Source organism: Palaemon carinicauda, chromosome 40 (genome assembly GCF_036898095.1).
Source record: "Palaemon carinicauda isolate YSFRI2023 chromosome 40, ASM3689809v2, whole genome shotgun sequence".
In the NCBI taxonomy this organism is placed as follows: Eukaryota; Metazoa; Arthropoda; class Malacostraca; order Decapoda; family Palaemonidae; genus Palaemon; species Palaemon carinicauda.
The window spans coordinates 22,467,379-22,487,599 of record NC_090764.1 but is presented as its reverse complement, the minus strand read 5'-3'; the positions used below and the strand labels follow the sequence as shown (position 1 = coordinate 22,487,599).

The 20,221-nt window shown below is 43.7% G+C and overlaps 1 protein-coding gene across 1 annotated transcript in view; it reads right to left on the bottom strand.

Annotated features, from left to right (window-relative positions):
* The window catches only part of LOC137631865 (putative neural-cadherin 2), a 117,894-nt gene that overhangs the window by 24,825 nt on the left and 72,848 nt on the right, over nt 1-20,221 (bottom strand). The window contains exons 13-18 of the mRNA XM_068363871.1: nt 19,667-19,915; nt 18,624-18,971; nt 17,956-18,298; nt 15,623-15,812; nt 14,949-15,181; nt 12,985-13,215 (exon numbers count right to left, since the gene is read on the bottom strand). Of these exons, the coding sequence (XP_068219972.1) occupies nt 12,985-13,215; nt 14,949-15,181; nt 15,623-15,812; nt 17,956-18,298; nt 18,624-18,971; nt 19,667-19,915 (1,594 nt within the window). The remainder of the gene's footprint in view (nt 1-12,984; nt 13,216-14,948; nt 15,182-15,622; nt 15,813-17,955; nt 18,299-18,623; nt 18,972-19,666; nt 19,916-20,221) is intronic.

The following is a 20,221-nucleotide window of genomic DNA, read 5'->3' as shown; positions in this document are numbered from 1 at the left end:
CTTCAAATCTATTCATCTCAGTCATTTCTGGGCCAAAAGACCTGAAATTTGGCACAAAGGTAGAGTTGGCATATACCCATGTGCATTTTAAAAATATTTTCTTATAAATAGCTTATAAAATCAGTCTTTTTTTGCCATTTTCTAATGAAAATTTATATTTTGGTCTCCTTGCCCTGGTATTACAACCAAATATCCTGAAATTTGGTACAGAGGTGACTTAGATAAATACCAATAGGAAGTCATCAACATTTTCTGCAAAAGTTTGTTCAATATGATTAATTTTGTAATTCTTGTTAATTTTCTTTTACCAAATGTGTACATTTTCGGCTCCTGTGCCCCCATATTTACACCAAACGGCCTGAAATTTCATATGATGGATATATGTACGCAGGATGTAAGTCACCTCTTTCGTCATCACTTTAAAATGTTTAATTTAAGTGATTTCTGACTTTTTTTGTTTTTGACACACAAAAAAAAAGGCATTTTTTGCTTATATGCCCACAATGTTATTCACAATTTTTGCATACACCACTTCAGAATAATTTTTAGGTGATTTCAGCCATTTAGATCAAAACTGTATTTCTGAAAATGCTCCTTTAGGAGTAGGGTGATGTGATGGTAAATCTATCGGGGATCCATTTCTGGAAACGGATAATATGGGCTAGTCCATGGTTGCATGGGGAAGGAGATGGGGTGAAATATGCTGCATTTGCTTGGCAAATTTTGCCTTTCTAGTTTCAACTTACTTTTCTGTCTCCTATTCCACCCGTTAACTGATTACAGTAGTTTCTGGAAATCAAGGGAAACATGACAAATTCGAAGATAATTTGTATTTTTCCTAACCATACAAACCTTAGCTATTTACATTGGGTTTACCTTTTAGCGCAGCTGAAATGACGAGCCAATAGTTTTAACGAGGGGGTGAATTACCCCCGCGCTAGTTAGCGGGCGGGGGGGGGGGGGGGGGGGGTAGCGTGCTACCCCCGGTGACTTGCTTCACTTCGAGGTAGGACTTGACTTGGGGGTCAGGGATGGCGGGCACATATGTGTAAATAGCTAAGGTTTGTATGGTTAGGAAAAATACAAATTATCTTGGAATTTGTCATTGGTTCCGTAACCGAAATACAAACCATGCTATTTACATTGGGTGACTTACCCCTTAGGAAGGGTGGAAAGTCCCCAGCCTTACTGACTTCGGCTTGCCCGGGGGCTCAATCTCTCAGTGAGCAGCACTAGAGAAAAGGAGCCCCTGCACCTCACAAGTTCCTAGCATCGCTAGGAACGAGTGGCCTACATAAGCAGTGTGTGGAGGAAAGAGTGACTCGTCCTATGAAGTTGACCTTGAGACCTTTAGATAGGAATCTAGGATAGGACTTTCCCAATACCACCTCGTCAGGGTATGGGGGACGCAACAGTATTAAGCTTAATACTAGGAGCACAAAGAAGCATGGGTTACCTGCAGAGGTCGAGGTCAGCTATGCGAGGACCAGGATGCTGCTTCCCCAAGAGAGGGGACAATGAAGAAAAGTAAGGATCAGACATACTCTTTCATTCACGCAGACTAAGACCGGGTAACAACGCCCTCAACCTACTGCTACTTGTCCAAAAAGGAGCCTGAGGTTAGACCAGCTGTTGTGCAGTCACCACAGGGCCGATAGAAAACGTATCGAGGCTCCTGTGGGTCACGTCTTGCAGGTAGTGGGCTGTGAAGGTCGTCTGACGCTTCCAGACCCCAGCTTGAAGTACCTGCGTCACAGAGAAGTTTCTCTTGAAGGCCAGGGATGTAGCAACACCCCTGACATCGTGTGCCCTAAGGCGACGTGACGGAAGAGGAGCTGGATTCAAGGCATGGTGAATAACCCTTCGAATCCAAGCTGAGATGGTGTTCCTGGTGACCCTCCTCTTAGTCCTGCCTGTGCTCACAAACAAAGCTCGCACTTGAGGACGGGCTGCAGCCGTTCTCTTCAAGTAGTGCCTCAGACACCTCACTGGACATGGTAGCAGCTGGTCTGGGTCGCTTGTTACAGAACGGAGACTCGCGATCCTGAAAGAGTCGAAGCGAGGATCCGGCACTCCAGGATTCTGAGTCTTGGCAACAAACTCAGGGACGAACCTGAACGTTACCTCCCCCCATCCCCTTGAATGGGCGATGTCATACGAGAGACCATGAAGTTCACTAACCCGCTTGGCCGAAGCCAAAGCGAGTAGGAAAGCCGTCTTCCAAGACAGGTGGCGATCGGAGGCCTGGCGTAATGGTTCGAAGGGAGGTCTCTTAAGAGCCCTGAGGACTCGAACCACATTCCAAGGAGGTGGTCTCACTTCCGACTGGGAGCAGGTAAGCTCATAGCTACGTATGAGTAAAGAGAGTTCTAGCAATGAAGAAATATCCACGCCCTTCAGCCTGAAGGCCAAGCTTAAGGCTGAGCGATAGCCTTTCACTGCCGAGACAGAAAGGCGCATTTCTTCCCGCAGATAAACGAGGAAGTTCGCTATTGCTGGAATAGTGGCATCGAGTGGAGAGATACCCCTCCCACGACACCAACCACAAAAGACTCTCCACTTTGCTTGGTAGACCCCCTCAGAGGACCTTCGCAGGTGCCGAGACTTTCTCTTCGCAACCTGTTGCGAAAAGCCTCTCTCCGTGAGGAGACGCTGGATAGTCTCCAAGCGTGAAGCCGAAGCGAGGCCACAGCCCTGTGAGGGACGCCGGAGTGGGGTTGTCTGAGAAGCTCGTGTCGAGGAGGAAGTTCCCTCGGAAGCTCCATCAGGAGCTGCAGAAGGTCCGGGAACCATTCCGCGTGATGCCATAGCGGAGCTACCAGAGTCATCGAACAGTTGACCGATAGTCTGGTCCTGTTGAGCACCCTTCTCATCAGACAGAACGGTGGGAAGGCCTACACGTCTATGTTGTCCCACCGTTGCTGGAAAGCATCTTGCCAGAGTGCCTTGGGGTCTGGGACTGGGGAGCAGTACAGGGGCAGCTTGAAGTTCAACGCTGTTGCGAACAAGTCCACAGTCGGGGAACCCCACAAAGTCAGGACTTTGTTGGCTATCTGAGGATCCAAAGACCACTCGGTACTCACTATCTGCGAGGCCCTGCTCAGACTGTCGGCGAGCACATTCCTCTTGTCAGGAATGAAGCGAGCTGATAGTGTTATCGAGTGGGTTTCGGTCCATCTCAGAATCTCTACTGCAAGATGAGATAGCTGCTGCGAAAAAGTGCCTCCCTGCTTGTTGATATAAGCCACTACCGTGGTGTTGTTGCTCATCACCACCACGGAGTGACCCGCCAGGGACCATTGGAACTGCTGAAGAGCCAGAAAGACGGCCTTCAATTCTAGCAGGTTGATGTGTAGGCACTTTTCTGATTCTGACCAAAGGCCTGAGGCCCTCTGGTTCAGAACGTGCGCCCCCCACCCTTCTTTTGACGCGTCCGAAAACAGTCAATTCCGGGGGGAGGACGAGAAGACTCACTCCCTTCCGCAGGTTCTCGTAGATCAGCCACCACCGCAAGTCCGTCTGTTCCAAAGACCCCATCGGAATCAGAATGTCCGGAGAATCGGATCCTTGATTCCACCGGGACTTGAGCCGCCACTGCAGGGATCTCATCCTGAGGCGGCTGTTTGGAACCAGACGTGACAGGGAGAATAGGTGACCTAAGAGACGCAACCACGACTGGGCGGGGAGCTCTTCTCGCCTGAGGAAGGGTTCCGCCACCCTCCTCAGCCTTGCTATCCGGTCGTCTGATGGAAAGGCTTTGTGGAGATTGGTGTCTATTAGCATGCCTAGATAAACCAGTCGTTGGGACGGCTGCAGAGAGGACTTCACGCGGTTTACCACAATCCCCAGATCCTGGCAAAGATCCAGAAGCCTGTCTCGGTGCCGAAGAAGGGTCGACTCCGAGTCTGCTAGGACCAGCCAATCGTCCAGATAACGAAGGAGACGAATGCCGTTCCTGTGCGCCCAAGATGAAATCAGGGTGAACACCTGAGGAGCTGTGGAGAGACCGAAACACAGCACCTTGAACTGGTAGATCTTGTCGTCTAGGCAGAATCTTAGGTACTTCCAGGAAGACGGATGGATTGGGATCTGGAAGTACGCGTCCTTTAGATCCAGTGTGCACATGAAGTCTTGTGGTCTCACCGCAAGTCTGACGTCTCCATGCTGAACCGGGTTTGCTTGACAAACCCGTTCAGAGCCGAGAGGTCGATGACAGGTCTCCAGCCTCCAGACGCCTTCTTTACAAGAAAGAGTCGACTGAAGAAGCCTGGGGAGCCATCGACGACCTCCTGGAGAGCACCCTTCTCGAGCATGGTCTCTACTTCGGCCCGAAGGGCCAGCCCCTTTGCCGATCCCGTGGCATAGGAGCTCAACGACACTGGATTCGCTGTCAGGGGAGGTTGAGATGTTGTGAACGGGACGCGATAGCCTTGGCCGATCACTGAGAACGTCCAAGCATCGGCCCCGTGTTGCTGCCACCTGCGGATGCAACGCTGAAGGCATCCCCCCACAGGTGGACACGCAGGGGGACTGCCACCCCTAGGGCTTGCGGCCGCGGCCGCTATCTCTAGGAGTCTTGCCTCCCCTGGAGGACTTACCGCCCCTCTTGACCTTGGCTGGAAAGGGCTGGGGCTTAGACACCACCTTCTTAACTGCCGGTGCCTGCTTCGGAGCCTTACGAGGCTGCTGCTGCTGTTGCGGCGGAGCTGGAGGCTTATAGGGCAGTGCTGTAAGGGCCCTATGGAGGAGGGAGTCCGTGCTGGATTTCCTCCACCTCTCAGCCGTTCGCGCCATGTCCTGAGGCTCAAACAGGTTCTCCCCAAGAAGGGAAGCATGTCTGAGCCTACACACATCCACGGCGGGGACCTTCGGATGGAATCTCTCGGTCACAGCATCGCGCCGCTTCAACACAGAGTTGGCCCACAGGGTGGTGACCTGGTGCGCCAAAAACTCGATGGAGCGGGTGCCCGAGAGCAAGAAGGTCTCCAGGGCCTTCCTATTGGTCTCCTTAGACAAATCCTTTGAGCACAATAGGATGCCCAGAGTTCCTAGCCAAAAGTCCAGCCACGAAGTGGCCTGCATGGCACACTTCGCGACCTTTTCATGGCTAAGGATCTCTGTCGCCGAGAACGACACCTGCCGGGCAGAGAGCTTCTCAAGGGTAACTCCCTTCGCCAGCTCCTCCACGGAGTGATGGAGAGGAAGAGCGAGGCTGGACTCGCCCAAGATCTCAAAATACCTCCTCTGCTGAAGATGAGGAGGAGGGATGAGCTTGTTCCCGGCAGAGGAACGACTGGAGGAGGCAAGAATCGCGAGCTGAGTGTTGGCCCTAGCTCTGGCACTCTTCAGACCCCGAGACCAGGGCAGAGCCGCACTGGACTTAGGGGACTTCAGAACGTCAAACACTTCGTCCAAGATAGTGTCCTTGCATTCACGGGGGGCAATCACGGGGTCCATAAGCCCGTTAAGTTGCCTTATCAGGCTCAGGACCTGCCAGAAGGCATGTTTGGATTCCTGCTGATCTCCTCCCTGCGGGCTGGCAGCTAAGTCTCCTGTCCCTGGAATCTCTTCCTGGGGTGAAGCGTGGACGTTCCCCCGGGGAGCCGCGGGTTCCTAGAGAATCCTCGAAGATGATTTCGGGACGGTCTTAAGAGTCCTTGGATTCCCTCCTGGGAGGGATACAGGATCCCAACAAAGAGGTTCGAAGAGCCCCCTCCGCACGAGACGACTCTCCTCCATGAAGCGAAGTCTCCCCCCTTGGTGCCGAGGGGAAGACTAGCGCTTCACTGAACTCACCCGAGGACGGAAAAGCCTCATCCACGGGAGAAGGAGAAAACGCTCGAGCAGGAGAAGGGGGCTTCGCGACAGACCTCTTGGGAACCAACTTCGCCCTGGGGGAAGTCACCACGAAGTCCACTCCTCTCTTTCTCTTCAGCGAAGGAGAGGCAGCCGTTGGAATGCTGCCCTGATCGGCGAGTGCTGGTTTCATTACCCTCACTAACGCCCGCATCAGAGGACCAAACCAAGTCTGTTGCTCCACAGACACAGAGTCCGAAATCCTCGCTGGAGGGAAAGGGATCGGGCGATCCTTTGGAGTGGACACCACAGTACCTGCCTGAAAAGAAGGGGGGGAAAAAGGATGCACTAACCTCTCCGCAGTTTCTTCCCTGTCCTGCACAACAGTCCTGCGTTTGGATGGAGGCGATCCCGAGCGCTGTCTGGGAACACGCGTTCCTACTGCTACCACTGGCTGCGAAATTCGCCGCGAACGATGGTCGCGCGAAGGTGAACGGTCGCGCAGGCAAGTGGGCGCGAGGGTGCACAGGCGAACGAGCGCGTGGCCGAGTCGGCGAACGAATGCGTTGGCGCGATGGTGAGGGAACGCGTTGCCGCGTGGCCGAGGAAGGTCGCTGGCGACGTAGGTCAGGAGACCTGTAGCGTGAGGGAGAGCGATTGCGAGCAGGCGATCGGTGGTGAGCTGGCGAACGCTGACGCGCAGGTGAGCGATGGCGCGTTGGCGAGCGATAGCGGTGAATGATCGCGCGATGGCGAGCTAGCAGATGGCGAACCATGTTCTTCCAGGATCTCTGGTCGACGACGCGTTGGAGAACGCGTGCGCGCAGGCTGTAAGTGACGCGGGCGGTCCGGAGATCGCCGATGATCAGGTGATCGTTGACGCGTAGGAGAACGCTGACGAACAGGCGATACTAGGATCGTCTGTGAACGCTGGCGAGGAAGGGGGCGACGCGTGAGATCCTGTGAAGGAGCAGTTGGCGCGGCGCGGCGCGTTCACGAACAGGAACAGGAAGAGCGTAGGCGCGTGGGCGAACATGTGCTTTAGAAACACGCGCTGGAGAACGAGGACGATGTTGAGTAGACACAAGATGAGGATCGCGAGAGAGCTCAGGAGACTGATGGCGCGCAGGGCGCCCAACAGGGACTGCAGGATGATCAGAGACCACAGGGGAGCGCTGGCGAGCAAGAGGGCGATGATCCTCAAAAGTGTGCTGACGAACGGGAGAGCGCTGATGAGCAAGAGAGCGCCTGTGCGCTAACACTGCAGAAGGGCGAGCAGAAGAATGCTGGGGCGCTAAGCGCTCTTCAGGAACCACAGGATGGAGGATGTCCTCAGGAGAGCGCTGACGAGGAGGGCGAACAGGTGAGCGCTGACGAGCAGGAGAGCATTGACGAGCAGGAGAGCGCTGACGAGCAGGAGAGCATTGACGAGCAGGAGTGCTGACGAGCAGGAGAGCGCCTGTGCGCTAACACTGCACGTGAAAGGGAAGAATCCCTTTGCCCCGAAGGGACCGTTGCCCGTCGGGTGACGAGGTCCCCAGAAGGTGAAGTTCTAGCAGGAGTAGGAGAACGATCCGCAGAAAGGTCCAAAAGAGCAGGAGCTGTAGGCTGAGTACGACGAGGAGAGTCCCCTTCGGAAGAAGAAGATCCAAAAAGGCGCCTCTTAACCCCCTTATAAGGGGAAGGGAGGCCCTTGCGACGCAGCGGACGGTGAGCCTTACGGCGAAGGCGGCCACGGGGAAGATCATCAGGACCATCAGTCCTCCGAAGGGGAGTCTCAGTCAAGGCACTCCCCTTAGAGGGAAGCTGAACAGCAGAAGAGCCTGTAGGACTCACTTCCCCCTTCGAAGGATGTACGGAAGGGGGAGGAGAGCCGTCAGCATCAACATCCTCAACTGCACCTGCAGAGGATTGCCCAGCCCCGTCGGAGGCCTCTGCCACCACGACTTCGACGATAGACAGAGGGTCTACCTCTGCTACCGCCGGCGACTGCTTAACGGCGGCCCCCAACGAGACAAGGTCAATCAAGGTGACCCTGGAGGGCAAGCCCTTAAGCCCCAGGGAAGCCCAAATCTGTAAAAGATCATCATTAGACAACGAATTATCAATAACCTCCCCCGGAGGAGGAGGGGGAACCGCCCCGCTATGGGAGGCGACGCCCTCTCCCCCCACCCAATGTCGGGAAACAGAACTAGGGCCTGCGCTACCACTCAGCCGACTCTCCTTAGGAGCCGGACGAGGGGGAGCTTCGGAGGAGGTTTGGGCGGCGAAAGAAGAGTCCCGAGAACCCTCCTCCTTCAAGGCAACCCCCGAAGGAGAACGGTCCCTCTTGGACTTCTTCTTACGCCGGCGGCCAAACCTCTCCCACTGGGAGGCAGACCACTCCCTACACGTTTTCCTGGTCACACCGTCGGCCCCGACACTGAGGGCAAAGGGTGTGAGGATCCGTATCGCAGGCCGACATAAAGGTCCCACAAGGGCGGCCGGCAACACCAGGGCACGTACGCATAGCAAAGATAAAATAGGTAGTCAATTTCAAACACACACAAGCTGTAGAGAAAAAGCAGAAAAAAGATTAAAGGCTGTTAACGAGGACAACGGACAGACACGTCTGTTCATCGCCGAGCCAAAAGTGAAGTGAAGCAAGTCACCGGTGTGTGTGTGTGTGTGGGGGAGGGGGGGAGGGGTAGCAAGATACCCTTCCCCTACCCCCCGCTAACTAGCGCGGGGGTAATTAACCCTCGTTAAAACTATTGGCTAGTCATTTCAGCTGCGCTAAAAGGTAAACCCAATGTAAATAGCGTGGTTTGTATTTCGGTTACGGAACAATTATGCATTTTACAAATAATTTACAAGGCATTAAAGTTCTGAATCTGCCTAAACATATTAGATTATTGCTTAAGTGTTGGAACTACTAAACTTGTGTCTGTTCATCCCCACAGTTAGAATAAAATGGTACTGTATTTAATTAGATCAGTAATCTCCATTAAAACCTCATCCCTTAATCCTTTACCTGTTATGCAACTTAATTTCATTTATTGTATGTAACTTTTTTTTATCATAGTTCTGTTAGCCTTGAGGGAAAAGTACCTCCTTCAAGCAGGGAACTTACTTTGGACCAATCATGACAAGTCTCCCACACATTTATTCTGAAAATTGGTATAACTCTGGAATTCTTTTGTTTATGACAGTCTAACCTCTTACGCCTTTCCTGGTTCTACATCCCTAAAATCTTCTAACCCTTCTTCATGCAAGAGACAAGATTATTGTAATCTTCTGTACCAAGTCTTACTTTCTTCTTCTGCTTGGTTCTTTGTACTTGAACTGGATATGGCACTGAGTTGACTTTCCATGAGACAAACAAGATGGGAACTAAATTTTGGTCTTGGAACTTTCCCCCCAAAATATTGTCCTATGATGTATGCATCCTTCTAGTGTCAAGACAAAGTGATTGTGATGGTACTTTACTGTACTGCACTGTAGCCTACTGTATGTAATTCTGATTGGCAAGTCGAGTTAAGTACAGTACTGTACTGTGGAACGGATGTAAATAAGATCAACCCATACAGTACAAAGTTATGCTGGAGCCAGTTACCTTTTAACTTCCAATGTAACATAACATATGCAATAAGACCATGACTAAAACAGTAAATTCATTCACATTCGAACCAACTGTACAAATAAATATAGCATAAACTATAGAATCATCAATGCTTAGATAATTTTAAATTTAAAGTAGTTTTATATTAAAAAATCCTTCCATAAACAAGCAAGAGTAATGAGTGTTAGCTAAGAAGGGTTTTTAACTTCTAATTTCCTTGGGCATAATTAATGTCCTCAGAGCCATGGTAACCTATTGGAAATGTCCCCAACTTGCATCATAGTTTTCAGAAGTGACTGCAACCTAAGATCCATGTGAACTACAGATTGGGGGTTTGGGAGAGCGTAAAGGTCTACTAACAGTCTTCAGTGCACTTCGCTTGGTCCTCCCTAGTCCAATTTTATGTGGAGAGCGAGCTTGGGTGTTAATCATAGCATGTATGGTCTGTCTATGACATCGTCTTGGGCCTTGTCTGTCACTCAAGATCGACCTTTAGATTAAAATAAATGTGTGCTGTGATGAGGAAGCTCAATTAGTTACATTTGTAGTGACATAATCCCATAAATATTGCAGTTTCAGGAAGGATTCTGCCATTTTTCAATTTCATTCACAAATGCACCATCTGAGACCAAGCATTTTTGGCTATTCCTAGGTGATAAACTTTTTTGGCCATTCCTAGGTGATAAACTTTTTTGGCCATTCCTAGGTGATAAACTTTTTTGGCCATTCCTAGGTGATAAACTTTTTTGGCCATTCCTAGGTGATAAACTTTTTTGGCCATTCCTAGGTGATAAACTTTTTTGGCCATTCCTAGGTGATAAACTTTTTTGGCCATTCCTAGGTGATAAACTTTTTTGGCCATTCCTAGGTGATAAACTTTTTTGGCCATTCCTAGGTGATAAACTTTTTTGGCCATTCCTAGGTGATAAACTTTTTTGGCTATTCCTAGGTGATAAACTTTTTTGGCTATTCCTAGGTGATCAACAGCTCATCACTTTTCAATTTCCCAAACTTAAAAAAAAAAAAAAAAAATTCATGCCTATGAAGCCAAGATCTTTACATGGAAATCTTTAGAGTTTGTCTTAGGATCCACAACATATTTATTTTATTCATTCTTGAGAACAGGCCTCGTGGACAAAATCGAATTACTGTAATTTAATGTACAGTACTCCAATGGTTGGTACAGTTTTTACTCAAAAGTGAAAACAAAAAGTTTTCATTTCATAAATAACCAATGGGATGATTATTACTTGCCAAGGCAAAGACGTCATGGTTGGGCTGCTAGTTGACATGACAAGGTCTGGATAAGGAAATCTAAACACCATTGTTTCAATAAATACCATGCTTTCAGGCAAACTAGGTTAGGTTATGGGATGCTTGTTTTCAGTTAATTTCGCCAATAAACTGTTTTCACAAAGCGGTTCCTCCTAATCAAAGGGGTTTGCAAGTTTTCATGACCTAAAAAGTAAGTCAAACATGTCTGAATCATAACAAAAAGTATCAGAAACCTGTACTATATATTCCTTCACAATTAAAAGTTACTTTTAATTGTAAAATTTAAAATTTTTAAACCCTGAAACCGCAAACAAAATTTTATGGTTAAGAATAATATGACAATTTGTAATTGCTGCTCCCATCAAATTCCATGGCACTAATTGAATATCTGATAGAATGATGTGAATATCTAACGTTTGTAAAGTCTCCTCTCATCAATAATCTCCATTGCATTGCTGATAATATCAGGGAAGCAATACATCATGAAAAGTATTATATTGCTGTGGGCTACCATATTAAACCGATAGCAACATATAAAATATGGAACCATATTTAACCTATTCAGCAGAAAAAAAAAAAAAATTTCAAGTTTGAACTTTCAAAGCCCCATAGAGTTTATTATATGATTGTGAGGAAGATCAAATAATTTGGTTACAGCCGGGATGAAACATACAGAATACAGTGTGGTATTAACCCCTATGAAAGAAACTGATAATTGACTGCATACCCTGTATTGATTATTGATCGACTACGACTATTATCCAGATCATGGAAGGAATCTAACCGCAAAATGTTTGTCCCAAGAGTTGAAAAGACAAGTTTCCCAAGACCAGACATAAAAAGATGGCTAAAACAGCCCAGAATAAATTCAAACATTTCCCCATGATAAACAAATATAAAAACCATGCAGTGCTGTTAATTACATAGCTATAAATAAAAAAATTCCACCCCAGGCACCTATTACAATATCGTATGGTGGAAGATGAAAACCAGATATATGCCTAAATACTTTCAAATTATTAAGAATGTGGGATAAAAGTCAATCAAATCTTGTAGGCCCTGCAAGGTGCAGGGCTTTCTGATGTGACAGCCATTGCGGTAAAGTACAACCTTCCAAAAACGTTTAAGCAAATATACTTTAATTTCTATTCTTCCAAAAGTAAACTCGGTACTTTTCTGTTATTGCCCCACCACTAATTTCCGATATAACCCCAATACTATAACGTATCATAACCAAATCTAAGGAAATTAGTGGTGGTGGCGTGGTGCAATAACAAGAAAACAGCATTGGGGTTTTATCGGAAATAAGTGTATAGGTTAGGTTAGGTTATAGTATTGGGGTAATATCGGAAATTAGTGGTGGGGCAATAACAGGTGTCAAATATCAATATCATGTTATGTAAAATTAGTCATTCATTTTAGTCATGCCTTTAGTAATTTGTTGTTAGCCGTTTTCTTTCAGTAGTTTCTAAGTTGGCTTTCCAAAATTATTTCGCTCACATTCTCTTGTATTTATTTCTATATATTTTAATGATTTAATCCTTAATTAATTGCCGATAGTTTACACAAATTATAAGACATTATTCTTAGTTTATTTGAGATCAGTGAAATTGATTTTCTCTGACGATTTTAAATGTTGTTATTGTTTATAAAGTTGGTGGCTTTCCGAGAGGAAAAAAAAAAAAAGATGAGGATCCGCGTGAAATTTAACCTATAAAAGTTACTGTCTGACCTTTCGTGATTCATAGTAATGTTCCCATAGTGGTCAACAGGAAAGTACCGTAAACTCGAGGTAATTGTCCTAATAGGTTATAACAGCTAAACGTATGAATATCTACATTCGCTGGGGAATCGTGGTCAAGTAAAATGAAGAGGTGGTAGCCATCTCACATAAAAATAACAGAATAGCATTCAAAATTTAGTCTGTAAATCTCAATCTTCGTTATGGAGCGCACAATTTCTAAACATACTTAAGAATGGCTTCATAGGAAATGCAAATTATGCCCAATGATTACAATATTAAATACGAAGCTCAATGAAAAACCAATCCAGTCGCCGAATATTCGTAGAGAAACATGGCGGCAACAATTGGATTCACACGTTTAACCCTTTGTTGATATCCACTTAATCAAGCATGCACTAGTAAATTTCCTGGAAGTTGTAAAATCATGTATGCAACGACATATTTCCTTAAGAGCGAGTAATACTACCTCTGTAAATAGCCTACTATGATAGCTAGTTAAGTCATTGTCACCGAGAACAATTCCCTATACAAACAGTAGCCATTTACAACAGGCTTAGCTACTACTCACCATCAGGCGACGACTGGTTGTTGAGTTTCAGCTTCAAAGACTCGAGCAACACTGCTTCCTCTTTGGCAACGTTAGTCTTGGCGTCGTTTTCCTTGGCAGGGACTTGAGTCTCTATGACGCCCGAAATCCCTTCCACACTGCCAACGTCACCCACGCACCCACCACGCAGGTCCACCCCTCTCCCGCCACGTGACCTGTGCAGCCGAAGTGTCAACAGGACACCCAGCACCACTGAAAAGACAATAAATGATAGCCCTTAAGGTGTGTTACAGCAAAAAGAGCTTTTAATACATTTCTAACGGCTCAATAAGTTTATAATCACCTTATTTGACAATTAGGATTTACGCTTGACTAATTGCACATGCCAAAATTTATTATTATTATTATTATTATTAAATGCTAAGCTACAACCCTAGTTGGAAAAGCAGGATGCTATAAGCCCAGGGGCCCCAACAGGGAAAATAGCTCAGTGAGGAAAGGAAACAAGGAAAAATAAAATATTTTAAGAATAGTAACAACATTTAAATAAATATTTCCTATATAAACAATAAAAACTTCAACAAAACAAGAGAAAGAGAAACTAGATACAATAGTGTGCCTGAGTGTACCCTCAAGCAAGAGAACTCTAACCCAAGACAGTGGAAGGCCATGGTACAGAGGCTATAGCACTACCCAAGACTAGAGAACAATGGTTTGATTTTGGAGTGTCCTTCTCCTAGAAGAGCTGCTTACCATAGCTAAAGAGTCTCTTCTACCCTTACCAAGAGGAAAGTAGCCACTGAACAATTACATTGCCGTAGTTAACCCCTTGGGTGAAGAAGAATTGTTTAGTAATCTCAGTGTTGTCAGGTGTATGAGGACAGAGGAGAATCTGTAAAGAATAGGCCAGACTATTCGGTGTCTGTGTAGGCAAAGGGAAAGAACCGTAACCAGAGAGAAGGATCCAATATGGTACTGTCTGGCCAGTCAGAGGACCCCCTAACTCTCTAGCGGTAGTATCTCAACGGCCGGCTGGTGCCCTTACTAAAGCATGAATATCTTCACCTCCTATTTAATAGTTAACTATATTAATTACGACCATTTGGTTAACAGTAGTCTTTATCTTTAAGTCAATACGCTTATTAATATTATATCCAAAAAGAAAAAATAAATAAGTTTACAGTATAATACTAATAACTTTTAAAGCGGTTTCAGTTGCAACCTTTGGAATTCACAAAGAAAACTACTCGAAAGAAATGCAAAATTGTTTTTCCAAGTTACGTTTTTTTCCCGTTGAACACTTACCTCTTCCACATTTTCCCTATATCACATTTAAATTTTCAATTTCTAAACTACCTTCTACTCAGTTTGTTTAGATTACTTGGCATTTACAACCGATCGGGTCTTTTAATCCGTCAAAATCTACCCAAAAGTCAAGACCTCGAACATCTGCCTTTCTCGCACAAACCTTTTGAGTTTTCACCTGACCGAATTATTTACTTATCTGAGTTTACTTAATATTTCACAGTCAGTTTCTGTTGAGCAAAAATTATTACCATTTACTTAATTTCTTGAATTTTCGCGGACAGTGATTTGGGCAAATGGTAATACATACAGTACATGGGACTACATAGGCTACATACATACATACATGGGCCTAAATCATGGGCGTGCGTTAAATTGCGTTTAGTTAAGATTTTCTTGATATGCCTTTGATGTAATATTTAATATTTCATCCCATTATGAATAAAAAGTCCCTCAAACACACACACACTATGTATACACATTTCAACAAATCCGCGTGAGTAGAAGATCGATGAAACAATATTTTGATTGAAAAAAAAAAATCATGGTAGTCTGGCAGCTTCCAACAAACAATAAAATTGCAAATATGGTTTAATACATTTACGAGAGAGAGAGAGAGAGAGAGAGAGAGAGAGAGAGAGAGAGAGAGAGAGAGAGAGAGAGAGAGAGAGAGTACTCACCTACGACAAGGAGTGACAGAGTTACAGCAGCAATAACCATTGGAGGTGTAAAAGACTGGGAATGCGCCGCTAGACTGGTCCACTGACAGTTTTCACCAGTGTGGTGAGGTCCACAGGTGCACTTGTAACCGGGATACAGGTTGTTACAGGTCCCCCCGAACAAACAAGGCTCATAAATGCACTCGTCCACGTCTTTGCAGATTCCGCCTACTGGTTTCATTCCTGGTCCACAGCTTAACAATGAGAGAAAAATAATAATCATACTGGTTTTCAGAAAAACTATCGCTTCATATTTCCAGTTGAGCTTTCCACGCCCCTTTTTATTTTTATTTTTCGTTTTTTACCAGCTATTACTGAAAATATAAATATCTGTTGAAAATTCCAGTAGATATTTGCTTTATCTTACAATTGCTCTAATAAAATCGACATGATTTCCACACAACCGGTAGATGTAACAATGATAAATGAAGAAGAATATAGACTCTGATGGAGTAATCATACATATTTTATCAAAACCGAATTCAATAAATAAAAAAAAATCTGTGTTTTCATTCAATTAAAGAGAATATACCTGAATATTAATACTTTATTAATATATGAAGCTCTAATAAAATGCAATGATAAAATATTCATACACACAACTCAAAAAAAGAAAATCGGTTGCACTGACTGACCTACACGTCGCATGAGTCCACGAAGGATGACAGGCGAGAGGAGGTAGACAGGTGGTGTTGGCACAGAGGTCAGGTGGCTGGCAACCTTGTTCCATCTGCTGTAGCGTGGTGACCTGACCCCAGCTGGTCCCATTCATGGCTGGGGGCACGGGCAGGGGACGTCCGGAGATCCGGATGTCATCCATGCAGACTACGCGAAAGATTTATTTTAATGTTATTGTTCTTAAACTTCTCTTGTAGTTTATTTCCTTTCCTCACTGGGCTTATAGCACCCTGCTTTTCCAACTAGGGTTATGGATTAGCAAGTAATAATAATAATAATAATAATAATAATAATAATAATAATAATAATAATAATAATAATAATAATAATAATAATAATAATAATAATAAGGATTTGACAGGTCTTGTACTTCAAAATGAAATCAGATTTCGGAGTCGTAGTGTTACACTTACAAATTTCAACAATTTATTTCTCTGTATTTAATGTAAACACTTACATGACATGAAATGCATGTTCCATAACGAAATTTTTTGAATAATTTACTTTATATGCCAAATACCGTAGGCTTTGTCAGAGAAAAATATCCAACGTTTTAACTATCAGCTAACCAATGGAACCACTGAATTGATATAATTGATTTCATATATATATATATATATATATATATATATATATATATATATATATATATATATATATATCAAAGATCTTCGTAAATTGTGATTCAAAAATGAAATATATAAAATGAAGATCTTAGTAAATTGTTGATCATAAATGACAAATATAAAGATCTCCGTGAATTATGAATTATAAATGAGAAATATATTAAAGATCTTCATAAATTGTTTATTATAAATGAAAAATATATAGAAAATCTTCGTAAATTGTTAATTATAAATGAAAAATATATTAGATTTTCGTAAATTGTTAATTATATATATATATATATATATATATATATATATATATATATATATATATATATATATATATATATACATACGTACATATAAATCGTTCCTGAAAATAAGTCCCGAATAGAGTCCATTTTGCTGAGCAAGTATCACATTTAAAGGAACAGAGAGTATTACTATTCAGCGTCTATACTTTTAAATATATTTCTCTAATAGCCATCTATTACACATGTTAAACAAAAGAAAACTATTCCATTATATTTTAAACGTGAAAAAACACTAGACCAACACATGGAATTATAATCTATACATACATCGAAAATGTACTCATAATATTGTCATGTAAGGTTAAACAAATAGAATTTTACCCTAGAATCTCAATTTAAACTACATTATTATCATTATTATTAAATGCTAAGCTAACACCGTAGTTGGAAAAGCAGGATGCTATAAGCCCAGGGGCCCCAACAGGGAAATAGCCCAGTGAGGAAAGGAAATAAGGAAAATTAAAAAATTTTAAGAATAGTAACATTAAAATAAATATTTCCTATATAAACTATAAAAAACTTTTACAAAACAGGAGGAAGAGAAAATAGAACAGTGTGCCCGAGTGTACCCTCAAGCAAGAGAACTCAAACCCATGACAGTGGAACACCACGGTACAAAGGCTATGGCACTACCCTAGACTGGAGAACAATGGTTTGATTTTGGAGTGTCCTTCTCCTAGAAGAGCTGCTTACCATAGCTAAAGAGTCCCTTCTACCCTTACCAAGAGGAAAGAAGCCACAGAACAATTACAGTGCAGTAGTTAACCCTTTGGGTTACATGGACGAATTAAATAATACATGATCATAAGGAAAGATAATCTATCAACATTCCTCACAGAGGTCTAATATTAACGTTAAATTACCCAGAAAAAGAGTCCACGGTGTTATTTTCAAATCCTTAATAAAAATAAAGGTACAATTAAAAATTAATGTTCGAGTAACTCTCCCTTCTTATGTGCCTTTATAATTCACCCCAAATGATCATGGAAAATTGCCAAGATTTAAGGAACCACTGTTCAGAGAATTTCAAGAAAACTGCATCTAACAAACGAATACAAACAGTTTTCTACTGAATAATAAAGCCAAATCAATAACATTAATTAAATAGCTGACCGGATAATGTCATGAAGTGGGTAAATTTCATCTGACAGAAAACACAATGGAAAATTTTATCAATATTACTGAAAACATAATTTTGGCAATTTTCATTAATAAAAACTGAATAAGAACGCTTCATGAGGGCTAAAATGACTGCCGGATCTTTGCTCAGACAGCCCTTATAACGTTCACAATGCTTCCAGAATTCTAAAATTGAAGCTACTTTATTTGCTGAGAAGGCATCTATTATAAATCGAATACAATACTTACTATTACTAAGGTCTTCATGAACTGTTACTAAACTGACACCGACGTACTCAGGAAGGCCACCGACTGTAACACCATCCTGCTTATCTACCACCAGAGGCACTGGGACAACCGCGGCCTGGTCTTCCTGCTCTCCACCTAGACTGGAAGTCATAATGAGAGAAGGCAAAGTCTCATTGTGCTTCCAGCCATCACCGTCATCCACCGAAACAAGGAGATTGTGGCCATGTCGTTCCACACGGATTGTGTGCCACTCCCCGTCGGAGAGAAGGTAGCCTTCGACGCAAGCTTCGGTTGTTTTCCATGCAGTCCCCGACAGAGAAGCACATACGATGCCTCCACGTAACTGGAATTATACATGAAATTGTGGCATTAATTTTCCATAAACATGGAAGTGGTATTTCACGTATAAAAATAGAAAATATACATCACCCCAAGATGCTATGTTTAAGAAAATTGTCCTCCGAGTCTATGGAATATATTCTACTTTTTATCACAATTTGCTACTTGTAAATTTCAAGACCCAGGGACCAATTGTTCCTTAAGCAATAATTTCTTCGAATGTTATCATAACTTGGTAATTGAAAATGTTCAGAGTCAATTAAAACGGTAGCATCAAGTAGGCCTATTTTGACTATCCTGAAAATGGAAACCTGTCAATAATTACTAACCTGTATGTCTAAAACGATTGATTGATGATGAGAAGCCAACTGCATGAGAAGACCGTTGGAAGGCGCTGACTGTCTCACCCTCATCTGGGCTTTCAGAAAGTAAGGGTCTGGTTTGAAAGATAGGGCCATCTTCATATAAGAGTCAGGGCCAAGAGACATTGGCACTGTGGGTGTACTGCAGTACTCCCCAGTCCATCCAGGCTCACACTCACACTTTGGTTTATACAGACCCCCTACACAATGACCTCGAACGCCACAGAAACCTAGTTTAGTTAGGCAAGCCTCCTCCTGCACGAAGCAACCACTCTTGCTGTTACTACTGTAGGCAGGTTCCCCCAAGTCCACCAACTGCAAATGGAAAAAAAATAATATTATAGCAATGGTCCACTAGCTGTAAATGAAAGAAAAAAAATATAGCAATGGTCCACCAGCTGCAAATAGGGAAAACATATGGCAATGATCCACCAGCTAAAAATGGGGAACAAATAAATATAGCAATGGTCCACCAGCTGCAAATAGGGAAAACATATGGCAATGATCCACCAGCTAAAAATGGGGAAAAAATAAATATAGCAATGGTCCACCAGCTGCAAATAGGGAAAACATATGGCAATGATCCACCAGCTAAAAATGGGGAAAAAATAAATATAGCAATGGTCCACCAGCTGCAAATAGGGAAAACATATGGCAATGATCCACCAGCTAAAAATGGGGAAAAAATAAATATAGCAATGGTCCACCAGCTGCAAATGGGGAAAAAATTAATATAACAATGGTCCACCAGCTTCAGATGGAAATAAAGAACCTCATAGCAAAGATATAAAACTATATGGTAAATCAAACAGTTTTGACTATAAGAAAACCTATATATAGCAAATAAACTAATAACAAGAGAAAAAAAACATCTAAAGATGATATACTGTAACTGAATATTAAAAACAAACCTAATATATTTCTTTATACAACTAGTATATATATCTTTAAGCTAGAACACTCCATTATGAAAAAAAAAAAAAACCAAGAAGGCTCCATGTGTTACAAACCTGTCCATTAACCGTCAAGTGAGAAACACAGCCACGAAGACCCTGCTGTATGGGGGAGGACGACCACCCGAAATGAGACAACTGAGGAGGGGAGTGGGCCATGCCCCCTATCTGTAGGGGATAACTGCTGCTCCCCCAACTTTGCTTCACCACTGGATCCACCCAGGACGCACGAGCTATGCAATGGGCGTCGTTGCTGGAATCGGCCATCCACCCACGCCCGCAGTAGTCTACCATGAGCGTGACACCCTTTGAAGATACACAAAATTGGTTGGTGATCGGGAAAACTTCATAAGATCAAAATGATATTATATGAAATTGGCTTGTTAACGAACGCTTCATTTACTGAAGGAAACAGTCTAAGAGTTATACTAACGATTGGGGATGGGTCATTGACAAAGTTTTACCATAAAGGTTAGAGGGATTGAACAGCAAGAAAAGAGAGAAGAAGCGAAGAGGGTTAGAAGATAGGGTAGAATGGTACAAAAGTTTAGTGTAACTGAAGACCAAAAGTGATGTGACAAAAGCACTTTAATAATGCCTACAGTTAACTGC